The following is an 18,512-nucleotide window of genomic DNA, read 5'->3' as shown; positions in this document are numbered from 1 at the left end:
GAAAAAAAGTCTAAAAAAAGACGTGAACGCGCATATCGCTTTTACTCTCAACAAGCAGCGGGTGCTGTAACGCAGTCAGTTCTTCTTTTACTCTTTTACTGTTATGCTGTTTTGTGGATCACAAGGTTTAAAACTACTTATAAACACACACACACAAAGTAACTCCACCAGAGTGCCTATTTCGGGTCACTTTTGCCGGTCCAAGCCCGGATAAAGGAGCAGGGTTGGAATTGTGACATTAAAAAAAACAATAATTGCTAAAATAAATTTAATTTGTAGTTCTAAATAAACTCTAAATGCATTTAGGACGTTTTTTACTCACTTTATGTCTCTTCCACGATGTTATTTCTCTCTCCAACAACATAGGTTACATTTACATTAGCATGACCAATTATACAAATTAGTTGATGACGTCATTTAGCGACTTTTAGGTCAGCCAATAGCGATTTTCCTTACTGAGGAGTTGGCAACACTGCACAGGAGAAGAAGAACGAGTAAAAAGAACTTTAACATCGGAGCAAAACCTTGAAAATTAAGATTTAAAGACTGCTCATACTTCCAGCACAGGGAGCGCTTAGCTTAAAAGGCGGGGAAGTTTATTACTGAGGTATTTTAACATTGCTGTGATGCTGTTGTTCAGGTTTAGGATCTGTTGTTTTAGTGAATGGCTCATTGTGCCCAGCGCACGCAGGCTGTGCAGAAATATGTACAACAGCTCGAGCACTGTTGCCTGGCAGCATGACAGCCCCACCCTGTCAACATGGCATCTGTTGTTACAGTTTTGCTCATATCCATCATACCCACGGGGATACCAACAGTGAATGAAAATAAGGGAAACTTTCACCATGTCCCTGAGATGGCATCCAGCCACAGGGAGGGATACACGGGGCAACGCAAGCAAGCTCTAAATGAAACAGTTTCCCTTGTGAAATAGAGCAAGGTGCTGGTGAAAATTCTCCATAAGACCCAGTGACAGAAAAGCCTCATAAGAAACTGGGTCTGTCAGCTGTGGCTCAAATAGTAAAGCGAGTTGGAAGGTTGGTGGATGAATCCCTTGCCCCTCCTGTCCTGTGTCAAAGTATCTTTGAGCAAGATGCTGAACCCTGAGTTGCCCCCAGTATGTCCAAAAGAGTATATGTATGTGAATGTTAGGGTATGAGTGACTGTGTTACTCCCTCTCCCTGGCAACAAAGGGGATTGAATCCAAAGCTGGTACAGCTCCACCCTCGCTGGGAGACAGACTGACCTGTACTTTGATTTTTTCCCCCTTTTTTGAACACACTGCACCCTCAGTTTTATTTATGTCTGTGACAGCGTTGTTCTGCACCTCTTTGTGCAGGATGGCTCAACACATCGGCACAGTTGGCAACAACTGAGGCAAAACACTTTTTATCGTAATTTCTCTGTGGACCCTGCTGGTGGGACACCTGGTCCTCAGGTGCCTGGAAAGGAGGACCCTTAAAGCCTACATTAGGTTTTTCTCAATTCAGGAGCTGCATCCTTCGGGGGACCCGGCCTTCACAGTCTATGTGGGCCAAGTCCTCCGAAGACTGAGAATGCTGGAAGTGAGTGGCTGTGAAAGGGGACGGTCTAGCCTTCAGATTTGTGTCACCAGCTGTCTCAGTGGAGTTTAATAATTGATTGATTCACTGATTCTCTACCAACTCCAAAAGTAGAAAAGTTGTAACACTATGTAAAATATAAACAAAAACAGAATACAGTAATTCATGATTAGAATTTCTCATTTTGAATTTGATGGCAGCGTCAGCTCTTCAAAGTTGGGGTGGGGAGAATAAAAAGCTGGAAAAGTAAGTGACATCAAAAGAAATATCTTTTGCCATTGATTATGTTAACTGGCCAGGTCAGTGACATGATTGGGTATAAAACGAGCAGCTAATGCATAATTTATGGTCCCAGAAACACGTCTGTCTACATACATGTTCTAACAGCAAGAGCAAGCTGTTCACCCACTTCAGATGTGCTCCCATGAAATCCTTTAAGATCCTAATTGTACATCACTGGGAGCAGATGTAAAACTAAATACAGCAAGAAAAGCATAGACAGCATCTGTCGTGGACATTTTTTCATTACAATTAACAGTCAGTTTCACTCCAGCTCTCCAGGTACTTTCGTATATCTTCCCTCTTCACCGCCCTGGCTGCTTTGTACAGCACAAGCAACAGTGGCCCACAGACTATTCATACTATTCATACAAATTGTCATATACAGGTAACTATTGAAATTCTTAGACGTGTCCCCCAACTTTACATGAACATATATAAAGTAAACAGGTATATTAAAGAAAACAATAATAATACTAAAATTAAAAAGTAGGGATGCACCGATACCGATACTGGTATCGGGTATCGGGGCCGATACTGTAAAATGTGTGTGTACTCATACTCGTAAAAGTTAACCGATACCAACTTATTTCATTAATCAGAGGGTGGCTTGTCATTTCTGTTGTAGTTTTTTAGATTGGCCACTAGGAGGACATCCCGCTTATTTATTATTCTGAAAGCTCGAGACAGTGCCAATAGTTCAGTGATATTTTGTTAAATTACAATGTGGAGACTCTGCAATAATTTAACAGAAGTGCTTATTTTTCACTTGAAATTTTTTTGTGGTCATTTTTATTAAGATTTTATTTTTTATCGGCAGAGAATAAAATAAAACCTGTCTTCCAATTCATTGTATTTGTGTGTGTGTGTGTGTGTGTCTGTGTGGTAGAAGTATCGGTTTTTGTACTCGGTATCGGCAAGTACTCAGATCCAAGTATCGGTATTGTATCGGTTTGAAAAAATTGGTATCGTTGCATCCCTATTAAAAATGTAATAAAAATACTAAAAGTGTTAAAAATTATAGAGAATTTAAAACAAATAGTTTAGCATTTACAGTTTGTGCAAAACTGTGCAGTGAGCATTCAAAGTGGCATTGTTTAAAGTGACTGTGTGTCCAGCAACTGTAGTGAGTGTGTTCAACACAGTAAAGCACTGTGTTGTATGGATACACAGTGGCTGTGATGCTCATGCTCAGATTTAGGTTTTATCAAGTCTGGCAGAGATGAATTTATATTTAAGCTGATGATGCTTAGATTAATTCACTGAACTCCAGCTGTATACTGTCAAGTGTAAAGACAGTATAAACTGTATAGTGTCAGTGTGGGGGATGAAACTGCTGACATCTTGTTAAATTCAGTTGTTTACGGACACAAAGAGCAGCAGGTCAGCAGATTACAGCATGTGCATAAAGAAAATCTACAGAAGCCCACATTAGAAATTACTGGGAGTCGATCCTTCTCCCTATGTGGAGCCATTACAGCCAGTTTTAGGGTTTTCCGACCTGCTGAATCCTACTTGGAAATGCAGCTGGAAACCTGTGTGCTTATTGCAGCAAACACAGCAGTCTTCTGTCTGTGTGTTTTACTTTATAAACTGATTTATTGTAAAGAGCAGCACGATTGTTAACAGAGGGAGAATCCATTACAGCCACAGCTTGTTGTCTTTAACAGTCTCAATATTTTTTGTTTGTTGTTTGTGTGGATTTCTCCGAAATTTGTGTTGAGTTATTCACAGTCACAGTATAATAAGCAGTTGTGACCACAGCCAAATTGGCCAGCAGGTGTCACTGTGGAGATGGGTTTCATCTCCACGGGGATAGATGAGATGGAGGCAGGTGATCCGCTGTGGCGCCCCCACAAGAGTGAGTCTCGCTTATTTACACGAGGAGAAGCCTCCAAATGTCTGTACTGACACAACCTAAATCACTATATAGTAAAAGTAAAAAGAAGGCCTAACGAATCACGTCGCTTTTAAATCCTTTAAAATCAAAACATTGTTTTTCAAAGTTCCGTTGGTATCACGGAACTGTTGTATTTAAGACCAGTTTCCGACCGGAGAATAATATTGGGAACACGAAATGGCGACGTTCTTGTTTCGCATAGGACGATTGGGTCCTCTCAAGGTAACAAGAACTGTACTAGCTCTCAGTGTTTTACTGTATCGGTGTCGTGTTTAGTTGTACTAGCACAGATACAACACTTGGACTCAGTCACATCAACGCTGGCGTCTGTAGTACAGACCAGACGGCAACTGTCGGAACAGGACAGGCCAACCGCAGCACCGACACATGACCCTGAAACTGTCACAGTCACATCGTTTGTTCCTGTTGTTATTGGAAAGAGGCGAACTACTTTAAAAAAGGGGAAATAAATGATCTCTGTGCTCTGTGATAGTTTAAGCCGGTTTCATCACGGTTAGGACTGTTTTTTTTCTTAGGGTGGATGGATTGCACAGCATACAGGCACAAAACTGTATTGTTGGTGGCTGATGGCTCGTGTCAGATGATGATGATGATGATGATGGTCCTCACGTACTTTTCGTCCCTTGGTCCAAAATGTGAACATCGGCATCCTTTATGTGCAGGTGTACAACTGAGTCTTATGCTGTGGTGGCTCTTCCATGTTGTGGGATGGCTGTTTGGTTTCTCCTTTGTAGAGGTCCCAGCATTCCCTGCTGCACTTGACTGTATACATATTTTATACATGTTTTTAGCTTGTGTTGGCCTTGGGACCGACTTTTAGAACCCTTCCCAGGCGTGTCAGCCCCAAGTCACACCTTTACTTGATAAAATAGGTGATAAACGAACATAATAAAGCTAAAATGTCTTCAGTCTGATTTTATGAATAGATGAATTTACTCATCAGGCATAACATTATGATCATTGACATGTGAAGTAAAATTTTGATTTGCTACCATTAATAGGTGGAATATATTTGGGAGTAAGTGGACATTTTCTCCCCAAGGATCATGTGTTGGAAGCAGGAAAAAAAAAAAAACGGGAAAGCGTGAGGATTTGACTGAGTTTGATAAGGGCTAGACGACGGGGTCAGAGCATCTCCTAGTGTGATGGTAATGTGATGCTTTGGGTAATGTTCTGCTGGGAAAACGTGAGTCTTTGTGGGTATTCTCTGACGGCCGAGGTAATGCATGCTGCCACAGAGCAAAAAGGTTCAGAAATGGTTTATGGTTCACAACAAAGATTTTGAGGCGCTCACTTGGCCTCCAGATCCCAAGATCTCAGTTCAGTCGAGCATCTGTGAGACGTGTAGGACAGAAAAGTCAGATCTATGGAGGGCCCAGCTCGCAGCTTACAGGACTTGAAGGATCTAACATGTTGGTGCCAGATTCCACTGCGCACCATCAGGAGTCTGGTGTAGTCCATGCCTCGGCCTGAAGTCAGGGTTGTTTTTGGCAGCTGAAGGAGGACCAACACAATGTTAGGAAGATGATTATAATGTTACAGTTAATCAGTATAAGTAAGAGTGCTCAAAACGAGCAGTGTGTATGTGGTGGAATTAAGGCACGACGGGACCACAGATCCATGTTTTGAGCCATCTTTATTTAATATTTGCATCACACCACCACAACCCCCCACACCAACCCCTGAGTCCCCGTGTTTTAACACGGCGGGCGTGATTGCGGACGCACCTGCACGGCATCCGCACTGCACCGCAGACCACGCCCCACCACACACCCCCATCGCCCGATTGAGGCCGGGGAGCAATCTGGCCGAACCTACTCCCCCCCCCGCGCGAACTGGGGCGAGACTCGGCCCAAAACATCGGCGCCCCCAGCCCCTGGCCAAGCGACGGGGTAGCGTCCATTCTGGTGGCCGTCCGCGCATCCAGCGGCGACGGCGAAGCTGGTCAGGAGGGCGGCCGCGTAGCAAGCGGACACGGCCCCACACGCATGGCCGTGAGCTCCTGCACACAGGCGGCTGGGCAGACGTCAGGCGCGCAGAATCGACAGGTGGCAGCGAGGCTGGACTGGCCAGCCCGCCGACCCCCGGCTTAGCGGGGCTGTCCCGCGCTGTCCCGCTGTCCTTCTCTGCCTCCAGCTCCGGCTGCGCAGGCTGCCCTGGACCAGGGACCTCAGTCTCCTCGCACAGCTGCTCCACCACCGCCTCCGCCTCTCCCGGCTGGAGCGGCTCGTCGGGCGCCGCCTCTCCCGGCTGCTTCTGCCGCCGCCGCCGCCGCCTCGAGTAGACCCTCGCCCGCCTCGTCCCCCGCCTCCGATTGGAGCGGCTCGTCCACCGCTCCCGGCAGGAGCAGCCCTTCACCCGGCTGTTCCTCCTGCTCCGGTCCTGCTCTGACCCCCGCGTGACTTGTCCACCACCTCCGGCTGCCGAGGTGCCCCACACAGCTCCTCCACCGCTTTCCCACCGTCAGTATACCCCGTTCGGGGTAGCGGCGTCGAGGTCGCCCAGGCCTCCAGCCTCCTCTGGGCCAGCTCCTCCCTTCCCTGGCTCCGGTAAGGACCCGCCGTGCCGCCTCCTGGGTTTCAGCACCAATGTGGTGGAATTAAGGCACGACGGGACCACAGATCCATGTTTTGAGCCATCTTCATTTAATATTTGCATCACACCAACCCCTGAGTCCCCGTGTTTTAACACGGCGGGCGTGATTGCGGATGCCGTGCAGGTGAGTCCGCACGGCACCGCAGACCACGCCCCACCACAGTGTACAGTTTAGGTCAGAAGTTTATATACGCTCATCACTGGGCATGAATGTCACGTTAATTTGACTTGTTCTTTTTTCCAGGGTGGAATGATTGTACAGCATATATCTTTAATGGCTTTAAAGTTTGAATTTATTTTGGATTTTCCATACACAGTCAAAAATATACATACTGGCTTGAATATATGCAAACACTGACACCTCAACCAGATGCTTTTGGTAGCCACCAGTAAACCTCTGGCATAATTCTGGCTGGTTATATGACCAATGTTTCTGGTACAATTGGTAGAGTTTATTTAAATTGGTTGGATTCCTGGGATGGATCCAACTTTTAAGTGTAGTCCACAAATTTTCAATAAGGTTGAAGTTGGGATCTTTGGGAAGGATATTCAGTAAGGCTACGTTCACACTGCAGGCGAAAGCGCATCAAATCCGATTTTTTTGACCCTATGCGACCCATATCGATCATGGTGTGACAGTGTGAACGGCACAAATCCGATATTTTCAAATCCGATCTGGGTCACTTTCGTATGTGGTGCTGAATCCGATACATATCTGATGTTTCAGAAAGCAACTGCTGTTTGATGGTCACGTCGCATTAAATCCGTCTTTTACGTCACTGACACAAGACAGACGCCAATTATCAGCTCCGGAGAAGACATCGTGAACGCTTCCTGTCCATCCAGTGTAGATGTCAGTGAAACTGTTGGGAACAACGTTGGAGAAACGTGAACATTTTATTTGTACTGTATAATCTGCAGATTCTGACAGAAATCTGCAACTATCCTTTGAAGCAGCGCTCCTCTAAAACAGCAATAAGGATCATTATTAGGTTATTTACATTATTATGTAAATAACAAAATAACTTAAAGCAAAAATTGGGAAACGTAAAGTCCGAAGTCTTTATATTAACGGCCATCAGTCAGACAATACTGTTGCTCTGGGTCTAAACAGAGCGCGTTGTGTGTGACGTCTTCTTTTGCGCATGCGGGCCGCTTTGAGGGTTCACACTAGAGCGCGTTTGCTGTCGCATTTTATTTGTAGTGTGAACGAGCAGACAGAAAAATCGGATTTGATCAAAAAATCGGAATTGAGCATCAAGACCTGCAGTGTGAACGCAGCCTAAGTGTGATGTTAGCCTGCTCTATCCATTCTAAAAACACTCTTGATGTGTGTTAAGGATCATAGTTTATTCAGATGTGTTGCAGCAGGGACACATTTAAACGTTGTCCAAGTTTGAGGTGGTTTGAGGTGAAGTCGGAGAATTTGGAGGTAGACCAGAGGTTTCTTAATAGGTCAGCACCCTCTCAGACCATGACAATGTAAAACTCACTTCACGGTGGACAGTGTTGATGGCGTTCAGGCAGTTTCCTCTTCGTGGCAGACTTTAACATTGGTCAGATAAATAAATGCTTAGTGGTGGTGGATGCAAAAATGGTGCAGATAGACTTAAAGTGACTATAAAGAAGTTAATGTGTGTCAGGTCTTTTCAGACAGGATTAAGAAAATGGGACACTGCGAGAACCAGTGAAATGATCACAAAAACGAGCCTGAATGTGTGGTTCTGCACTCTCACTGGACAATGTTTTGTTCTCTTCTGCAGCGTCTCCAGTTGGAGAACTTGGGAATCCTGAAGACTTCTCCAGCTGCTTCGTTCTGCACCAAGACTGAAAAACCAGCAAAACCTGGGAAGAAGACCAAGACTGCAGGCAAGAAAAAGACCTTTGGGTTCTGTTAACTGCTTTACGCTGTGGCTTTTTAAGTTGTGCTGGGTGGTTGCTTTTGTTCATTCATACAATAATGCATATGTGCACGATGAGTATATGTGTACTTTCAGTTATGATGCCTTTAAAGTGTAACATGCACCTCTTTCCACAGTGAAGCTAATGTGCCATATGATTTTTACATCTTAGAGCATGTGGTACATTTTAATCATTTTAATTGAATTCACTAGAAGTCTGTAAGAGAGAAAGCTGCTGCTGTTTTACTCTGTAACATGTTGTTAGTTTTGTGGTCCTTCTAATAGCCAATTTTCTAAATTTGTACGAAGCTATTCTGAATGATCTTAAACATGTTATTTCTTGATAGTCAACATTCCCCGTCTCCTTTTAATACAAAAATGGGAAATAAAACAATCCCTGTCATCGGTTGCCAGCTAAATAGTTTTGTTTTGTCTTTCTTAAACATTGGTACCAGCCCAGATGAGCCGTAGATCCTTGTTAATGAAGCTCTTTGGTCAGTCCTTGTAGTGGTGGCCACAGGGGATTATTGTTGTCTTCTGTCATATCGATCCCCTCCATGTCTTCCTACATATGTCAGTCTTCTCTGAGGTCTTCCTCTTGGCTCCATATTGACCATCTTTTGTCCGGCATATCCTCGACCCCTACTGCACGTCAAAGTAGGGCTGCACGATTAATCGTTAGAAAATTGCGATCTCGATTCGTACTTATGTGCGATCTCATTTCCAAATGACAACGATTTAGCACATGAAACTGCCCGAGGGGAGGAAACACAACGAGCGCAGAGGAAACGTTTCCTGATGGCGGTGAGAATGACAACCCCACTGAAAATTACTTCCAAGAAAAGGTTCTCGTTCCTCCGTGTGGAAGTTTTTTGCCTTCAAAGAAGACGATGAGAGTCAAAACAATATCATTTGCAAGCTGTGTTTTGCCATAGTAGCAGCACCGCAAGGTAACACTACAAATCTGTATAACCACCTCAAACGTCACCATAAAGTGCAATATGACGAAGCTGTAAAGGCCAAGAAAGTGACAGGAGAAAATCCGTCCCGGTCAACCACCCAAACATCAATAACGGGAACCTTATACAGCGCTTCCCTATACCCGTCGAACTCCCGCAGGCACAAAGAAATTACGGAGGCCATCACTTATCACCTGACCAAAGATATGGCTCCATCAACACTGTGCAAAACGAGGGATTTAGGAGAATGATCAACACCCTAGACAAACGCTACAGAGTGCCGTCCCGCAACTATTTAAAAATGTTGCACTACCTGCTCTATACACGCAGTGTCGAGCAACGAGACGGAATTACAAGCAGTGCAACATTTTGCGGCAACGACAAAATGTGAGACATTTATTGTTTTTATGTTCAGTCTCAACTGTTACGAAGTTGATGTGCAGTTAATAAGTGCAATCGTGATTCTCATTTTATGCAAAATCGTGCAGCTCTACATCAAAGCCATCTCAACTTTGGAGACAAAGTGAGAGAAGCAATCTGCTCAACCTGATGTACTGATTTCTAATTCTGTCACTCCTGAGGACTTGAAATCTTACGATCTTCAGCTTCAGCTGTACCTCGTGCCTCTATGTTACTGCCATCATCTCCAACCCATACCGTCTTGTAAACCTTCCCTTCGGCTCTTGTTGTGATGCTTCTGTGATGTATCACCTTTGGCGCTCTTTTTCACCCACTCCACCGGGCCTGCACTCACCTGGGTGGCTGTAAAGCAGGTCATCTACTAATCTGAGGGTTGTTGGTTCAATCCCTGGTCTGCATGCCAAATATCCTCGGGAAAGCTACGAACACAAAGTTGCTCTCTGACGCATCAGAGTATGAATGTGAATATTAAATAGAAAACACTTACATAGAAAAAGCATTTGCTTGTGTGAATGAGGAAAGTTGTGCAACGCGCTCTATAAGAACCAGTGCCTTTACCATTCAGCTCTCTTGGGCATTATCTGTTGTTTGGATAGTTACAGCAGCACTGTGGCACGGTGGTTAGCACTGTTGCTGCACAGCAAGAAGGTCCTGAGTTCAATTCCAACATCAGGTCTTTCTGTGAGGAGTTTGCATGTTCTCCCCGTGTTTGCGTGGGTTCCCTCCGGGTACTCCGGCTTCCTCCCACCGTCCAAAGACATGCAGCTTGTGGGGATAGGTTAATTGGATAATCCAAATTGTCGAATGTGCGAATGGTTGTCTGTTCCTGTGTGTTGGCCCTGCGACAGACTGGCGACCTGTCCAGGGTGTACCCCGCCTCTCGCCCTATGACAGCTGGGATAGGCTCCAGCGCCCCCCACGACCCTGAAAAGGATAAGCGGAAGCGAATGGATGGATGGATGGATAGTTACAGTTGACTGTTCTGTCTGTAAAAAGTCCACAGGGATTCCTCGTTGACCTCATCAGCCAACCTGTCCATCACCACTGCAAACAAAAAGGTCCTCAGAGCTGCTCCCATGTAATCCCACCCCAACCTTGAACCCGTCTGTCAGTCCTACTGCACACCTCACCTTTTCACAGGCGAAAGGTGAGGTGTGCAGGTGAGGTGTACAGATGCAGACTTTCGGTCGTCCCTCTTCTCTTCAGTGTTCACGCCTGTTTTAATGTTCTGCAGCTTGAAGCCCTAAAAATCCAGTATTTGTTTACAGCATGTACCTGCTTGGAGATTCTCTTAATTCTGATTCTTTTGATGATACCATGAACTGCAGCTGATGCGATATCAAAGTCTCCATAAGTTTATGTTATACTGAAATTGTTCCACAGTTTGCAGAGGCAGTTTTTAGAAGTTGGTGATCATCTGTTCATCTTTACTTCTTTAGAAATTCGACCTCATTAAGATGCTCTCTTCAATCATGTCACTGACCTGTTGCCTGTTAAACTAATCAGTTACAAAATGTTTTCCCTGCTATTTCTTTTTTTTAGTAACACTTTTCAAAAAAGCTTATATTTTTCATAAAATTGTAAGATGTGTCAGAAAACATATCAAATGTTTAAACGATGTTCTGTTACGTATAAAATAGGTTTGTGAGGTAACAGCTCCAGATTCTGGGATTGGGGAAGTACATTTGATTCTAAGTGGGATTTAAAAGTATCTAAGAGGAGTTGTGAATGCACACCGACAAATCAAATTGAATATATTATTTTTATTATTTAACTGTTCATGTTATATTTACCATTTTCTTCAGCAACAGAGGCTCCAGATGAGAGAGCAAACCTGTTAGCCTACAAGACAGCAGTTGCCTTCCCAGTTAGGCTTTCAGGGTCTGGATGTTTCCCAGCACAGTCTGTGGATGGAACGGGACCAGCGGTTGTCTCCACTGCAGAAAGCATTGTAGCTGCACAAGCCATCACTCCTGTTACTGCTGCCAGTGAGCAAGTAGCTGCTGAACCAGCAGCCGACTCCGATTCAGACTCTACCGACTCCGAGTCGGACTCTACTGACTCCGATTCTGACTCTGACTCTGAGGATGAGAAGAAGAAAGAAACCAAGGGTTTTGCACCAGCAGCAGAACCCCAGAGGATCACAGTCACAGAAGTAAAGGCAGGCACTAACGAAGCTCAGAATGAATATGGGGCTCCTATCACACCTGGTGTAGAAACACCAGCACCCTTAGGAGCAGCTCAAGCTACAGTGACTGTACCCAGTGTTGGTTTTGAGAAGCTGGTGAAGTCCGGCCCTGAAATCATCACTCGAGAGGTGACTGGGTCTGACGTTTCAGCCAAAACTGCTGCAGGAGTGACAAAAGATGCTGCGTTTCCTGTTGATGCTCAAATAGAAGTCCCGGGCGAAGCCGTTGGTGAGGCTCTAAAAGACCCAAGGTCTTCCTCTGCTGAAGCTGCTCCTGTGGCTGGAGGCGAAGCTGCTGAAGCTGGAGCAGAAGACGCCCGTCCTGCTGAAGCAGCTGCTGAAGCTGGAGCAGAAGACGCCCGTCCTGCTGAAGCAGCTGCTGAAGCTGGAGCAGAAGACGCCCGTCCTGCTGAAGCTGTTGCTGCGGCTGAAGCTTCAGTCTGTGCAGGGAGCACCGAGGAGCAGATGGACCTTGCTCCTATTGTAACTGAAACTGCAGGAGAGGAACTGCAGACAGAGGCCACAGCTGAACACTCTAAGGGTACACACTACACTACCCTGACCCTCAAATCTTTACCTCCCTCTCTTTTTATTTATGTCTCTTCTAGAAATGACCATTGTTTTTCTGCCTGTGCCTCCAAACACAGTCTGAGTGCTGTTGCTCTGTTAACCAGGCGGCAGCTTCCCTCACATGTAACAGTTCATGTTGTATTTTAAAAGTATCGTCCGTGTTTTCTATTTAATTGCCTCCTTTAAGCGTCTCTAGGTGTTGGTTTTATTATCAGAATGCTACTATGTTTAGCACCGTTTGTCCAAGACAAATTTCCCATGTGGGACAATAATGTTTATTCTTATCTTCTTAACTTAGATGTAAACTTAGATGTAACTAAAGCAATATCTCTGATCCTAACATAAATAAGGGAGATGCAGTAGTTTAAACTTGTCTGTAATATTAGAGAATACTTTGGGATATGCAGCTTGTTTTTCTCTGACAAACCCCAAAACACTGGCAACATTGATGTTCAGGTTAAAGACAAACGTCAGAGGTTTGTTGTTCCTGACATTAGAATATGCCAACTTTACACTGGTGTTGATTGTTTTAAGTTCCCTGAAAGTTCTGCTCATCCACGTTAAAGAACTGAAAAAGTAAACGGGATGAAAACCTCTATGGAGGTCATCTTTGCAGATTGAACTGCTTGCCAATTTAGTGCAGGTAAACAATAACAGGACTAGAAAGAGTAGACTGAAATCATCTCAGGAACATACTGTAGGCACATGAAAACTGGCACAATATCATGTTTGTGACAGAAACAAGCTTCATTGAGTTTTCTTTGTTCTTTCTGGGATCGATTATATTGGAGTGCATGATGCCAGATAGTGTTTTCTGCAGCTCCTGACCCCTCCCACACCCTCTAGTCACAGAATGGCTAAAATTATTTCCTGCTAATAACATTGAAGCGATCATATTAGGGCTGCCACAAACGATTATTTTGATAGTCGACTAGTCACCGATTATTTTTGCGATTAGTCGACTAATCAGGTCATCATCCATTGGACGTAAAACGTACAGCTTATTGCACCAGCAGCATCTGCTCTTATATAACTATCATTAGCTTACAGCTGTAAGTGTTTAAGGTATGTGCTAACTAAAAATAAAGACAAGATGATAGTTTATTAAATTTTAATGAAATTTGCAGATTGTTTCGGTGAAGTTTAATAAACTCCTTGCTATCTAAAATATAACAGGACACACTTCTGATAATCAGCTGTCTGCTTGAAGTTTGTTCAGCTGTGTAAAAACTATAACTTTAATCTCAGCCAAACCGATTTACTCAGGAACAAATAAAACACAAAAAAAAAGCCAAACAATAACATTTTTAAGTTATCTAAGTGACTTATATATCATGTTTAACCTGAGTAGAGAAAGACGGCGGTGGGTTTGAAAATGATTTACCGGGAGTCCGGTGTTCTCACGGCTCTAGTGAGCCTAGCCCCCGGCTAGCTATCGAGCTAGTGGCTAACAGATGTCTCCGAAAACGTCGGAGCGCTTTTGAAAATATGTGGTGTCTTGATAAACTGAGCAGATATTTGAGGTTTACACAGCTACATTCTCGCCTGAAAATATGTTAAACGTTTATTTTGTGACCCAGAAAGAATAATAAGGAGTAATATTAAAACTAACTAGCTGCCGCCATTGTTGGAAACTGAGGCCCTTTCTCAATTCTCAAGTACGCAAGTACGTACTCGCCGAGAACGCACGGGAGTACGGACTCGCGATTTGTACAATTGGAACACCAGCGTACTTGATGATGTCACAGGTCCGGAGTTTTTACTGCCATCCTTAATTTAACTGTGAGTAATATGTTATGAAGCTTAACTTTAATCACAGCCAAACCGGTTTACTCAGGAACAAATAAAACACTGAAATAAACCAAACATTAACATTTAGAAGTGATCTAAGTGACTTATATATCATCTTTAACCTCAGTAGTGAAATCTCTATTAATAAAAATAGTGTACATGTACATACGTGTACATACCTTAATTAAACAAGCAGGTGAGATGTTAGAACGCTTTTATTTTTTTTTTTTAGTGGACACTCAATACAATAGACAGCTACTGGGGTTTGTTTAACCTGAGTAGCGAAAAGACGGCGGGGGGGTTGAAAACGATCTGCCGGGAGTCCGCTGTTCTCGCCGGCTGTAATAATCCTCGACTTCGCTGTCTGCTGTGGAGCTGGCGGGTCACAGACGTCTCCGAAAACGTCGGAGCTCGTTTGGAAATATATGATATCTTGATAAATCGAGCAGATATTTGAAGTTTACACAGCTACATTCTCGCTTGAAAAGAACTTAAAAGTTTATTTTGTGACCCAGAAAGAGTAATATTTAAAAGTTTTTAGCCCCGCTCGTCCGCCATTGCCGCGTTTGAGTTTTGGACGAAATGCATTCTGGGATATTTAGCTGTACCAAGTCCACACAAGTCACCACCGATGCATGCTCGATAAAACGGGCGGAGCGAGAACACATCCGGGACTTTTTCGCGTTCTCGGCTTGATGCGTACTTTGAATTGGAACAGTACTTGGTCTCTGACTGATCACGTATCACGAGTACACGAGAACGCAAGTACGCATATTGAGAAAGGCCCTGAGCTGGGCCGCGCTATGAATTCTGGGACACAGCTACTGCTTCTTCTTCGGGGTTTAACGGCAGCTGGCATCCTTGTACATGCAGTGCTGCCATCTTCTGTTTCAGTCCGTTATTACACTCTTAAATCCTACTACTTATTCCTGCGTCTTTTGTGATCTTACAAAGCTTCAAATGACGCGTCGACTATTAAATCAGTCGTCGACGACTTTGATAGTCGACGTAATCGTGACTAGTCGACTAATCGTGGCAGCCCTAGATCATATGGCTAGTGGACATATAGGGAACAAAGGTTGAGCTGATTTCAGTTGTGCTACAGTGGTTACTGCACTCTAATGTGGAACACTTCTTTTTTCTTTTTTTAATATACACTGCCGGTCAAACGTTTTAGAGCACCACAGTACTTCCAGTTGTTTGTTGCAGTTCAAGTCATTCAGGTCCAATGAACAGCTTGAAAATGTAGTGGTGAACTGCCAGAGGTTTACAAAAAAAAAGTTACCCAAAACTGTAAAATAATGTACATATCAGAATTATACACAAAGGCCTTTTTCAGGGAACACAACATAGGTTAACAATTTAAAGCTGTTCTGCAGCAAAGGAGGTTGATCAAGCCTTGAAAGCTGCTGCTACTAATTCCTACAGGTGTTCCAACCTTTCTGGATTACTTCCCCCTCTGCCTGCATAAAAGCAGTGTTGGAACACTCTGGTACCGTACCCTCGTGAGCATCAGTTGAACCGTATTGTACTGCTGAAAGTAGAGTGTTGCTACAAAAATAGCGAGAAACAGGCAGTTAAAAATGGAAGAGAGATGGACCATCATAACACTTAAAAATTTCTTCTACAGAGAAACTGCAAAGAAAGTCCAGGTGTCAGTGAGTTGTTTCTTTCACCATCCAAAGGCTCAGAATCAAACTGTGACAGGAAGCGGTCTGCAGACCCAAAGACACAACTGAATCAGAGGACAAGTTTCTGAGAGTTAACAGCTTGTGTGATGGCGGAGCACGGGACAACAGCTTAATAGTAGTCGTAGTAAGCCCCAAACCCCAACGAGCTGGTTTGGGATGAACCGGAGAGAAGAGTGGAAGCAAAACAACCTACAGGTGCGACATTTATGGGAACTTCTGCAACAGATATTGGAAGAACTTTGTGAAGAATATTTGATTTCTATTGTAGAGAGAATCCCACGCGTGTGTGCTGCTGTTATATCTGCCAAAGGTGGCTACTTTGAGTCAAAAGTTTAGAATACATTTTACTCTGTAAATTGATTCTATGATTTGTTTTTTAACTCAAATTGCTCATTTGTACCAGTCTTTCATTTCAGAGTGCAATGAGACATTGAACTGCATAATTTCCAATGAAAATTGGGATGTTCTGAAACTGTTGACCGGTAGTGTATATCACGAGGTGGAATCTTTTAACTGTTCCTGTTAATCATGATAGAATCATTTTAAATTGGAATAAGTAGTTCTTCTCTAGTTGTGCTTTCTACTGTACACGCTGTGGGTCGATGCTTGTAGAGCTTTTGGGCTCTTTTCATCCATACTCTGTGTTATGCTACTGTTGGAGGATTTACTTGACTTGTATACTCAAACTGAAGTTAATTGTTGTGGACGATCAAGGGCAAAGGTGTATGTGATTAAAGGTTTGTCATCAGAAGAAATTACTTCTTGCATACTGCTACACTAAACCTGCTTGTGCAGTCTTCCCTTTGACTTTGTGACCAACTGAACTCTTTCACAGTTTGATTGTTCTTGTCCTGGGACTGCTAACAGTGTCTGTTTTCCCTCACAGAGTAGTTGACTGCTATTTTCTCATGTTAACGTCTGTTCACATGGGCTCATTTGCACCCTTATCTTTGTGTGTATGGAATGTGAGTTACAGGTGCCCGAGGTAATGTTGAGGTTACAGATCATTGTCCCAGGTGCATCAGTGGCTCATTATTGTAGTGTAGATGAATATACTGCTCTTCCCTAACAGCAGCTGGACGAGGAGAAGCTGGGAGTGGCTGGCGTTGGTGGGAGTACTCCAGGAATCAGGATTGCAGGCCCTTTTTTTAAAAACTGAGTCCCTAAAAAGAAGAAGAGTGTAAATCCTACATCGAGGCTGTTGCTGCAGTATCTTCACGGGGTTTCAGATGATCCAACTACACAGCTGTTAGATGTGTTTGAAGTTGGAAGTGTCCCACAAATCCCAAGACTGTAGTCCTGCTTCCTGAAGTAACCTTCCTTCCCCACTCCTCACCTTGGTCATTAATTGCACCACTTGTTTATTTCACTTTTTGAAATCTTAGCTTTTGGTTTATCTGGAATTGTATTCGTTAAGTGTAGGTGGAAAAAAGTTTTTAATGTGTTTTCATTAAAAAAAAAAAACAACTTTACTGTCGCAGCATGCTGGCAGATTTACAGGAAATCCCTCTCTGTTGTGTCTCTGTTTAAGAGTAACATAGCGCTGTGCAGGTGTCCATTTCTTTTCTTACCTCTGCAGTATCACTCTTCCTCTATGATGGGCTGTTTTACTCTCTGGAAACATGTTTATCTTGACATCCTTTTTCCAGTCACAAACATGATCCTTGATGCTCCTTATGCTAGTGTCTCCATACTCCATTGGGGGTTGCTGCCACTGTAAAATGTGGCCACAAACCTCCTTGTGTTAGCATGAGTAATGTGGAAATGTGCAGTCCCCTCAAAAAGCTCATACAAAACTGCATCTTTGTTCTCCTTTTTAGAAATTATCAAATGTGGTGTGACGAAGCCCTTCAAGCAGCAGTTACTACTTTAAAATCAGTAACAGGAACACAGGACTAAACCTAGTACTGCATTAACTGACCTGGTTTTATTTCTGTTCCCATACAAGACATTTTGTAAAGCTCACCCTTCTACCAGTTTTCTTACATCTTTCTTTCCCTCCCCCTCCTTACTGCAGAAGCTGCGGCCGTGCCTTCGGAGCCAGAAGAACTGTTTGATAACAGCACTTACAAAAACTACGAGCACCACAGCTACAACCCCTACACATTTGCAGACCTGGATATGCAGATGGCCAAGTTTCGTCTCCCTCAGCCCTCCTCTGGCAAGCCTTCACCCAGGCACTAAAAAGAGCTGATATGACCATAAGTTATGGCTTAAAGATGACAGTGATGGCAGTGTCTCTTTTTTTCATTGTCCCCCTACTTCTGTTGTTTTTAAAGTAAATCATTAAAGTCCACACATAAGAATTGAGGTCTGTTTTTTTGCCTGACTTGGTTGTTTTGTCTTGTATAAAGCAATTGGTGTATAAAGAAATGGGAAAGATCAAACAGTTCTTTTATCGTGCTTTTCTGCCTTAGGGGCATCATTTGAATAGAGCTGAGTGTGCAAGTGGTTTATCTGTGGTTCTATTTTAATGATTACAATTTTGACTCCTTTAGCATGCCTGCATGCACATAATGTTCAAATTATCCATACGCATTCGTTTAGGAATAAGCACTCAGCAGTCTGTTGTGTTTCACGCATTAGTATGTTGATGATTAAAACGTGTGTATATAAAGGAACGAAGTATAAAGCG

At 43.6% G+C, this 18,512-nt stretch overlaps 1 protein-coding gene and 1 pseudogene across 2 annotated transcripts; one reads left to right on the top strand and one right to left on the bottom strand.

The window, feature by feature from the left end:
* Window positions 1-3,715: 3,715 nt before the first annotated feature.
* ndufv3 (NADH:ubiquinone oxidoreductase subunit V3) lies at window positions 3,716-18,183 on the top strand. 2 transcript variants are annotated; one of them, XM_087829718.1, is made up of 4 exons: window positions 3,719-3,963; window positions 8,121-8,226; window positions 11,443-12,366; window positions 17,895-18,183. In XM_087829718.1, the coding sequence occupies exons 1-4, from the start codon at window positions 3,919-3,921 to the stop codon at window positions 18,059-18,061; spliced, it is 1,242 nt and encodes a 413-aa protein (XP_087685844.1). In that variant the 5' UTR covers window positions 3,719-3,918; the 3' UTR covers window positions 18,062-18,183. The 2 variants fall into 2 exon arrangements, with proteins under 2 accessions (XP_087685843.1, XP_087685844.1); XM_087829717.1 differs by lacking the exon at window positions 17,895-18,183 and having other exon boundaries at window positions 3,716-3,963; window positions 11,443-17,876.
* LOC148098344 (uncharacterized) lies at window positions 5,053-6,401 on the bottom strand (annotated as a pseudogene).
* Window positions 18,184-18,512: the final 329 nt, after the last annotated feature.

The sequence above is a fragment of the Neolamprologus brichardi genome, chromosome 16 (assembly GCF_056152115.1).
Source record: "Neolamprologus brichardi isolate AB-2024 chromosome 16, ASM5615211v1, whole genome shotgun sequence".
Classification (NCBI taxonomy): domain Eukaryota; kingdom Metazoa; phylum Chordata; class Actinopteri; order Cichliformes; family Cichlidae; genus Neolamprologus; species Neolamprologus brichardi.
Note: the sequence above shows the minus strand (reverse complement) of the source record. Positions and strands in the feature narration are given on the sequence as shown.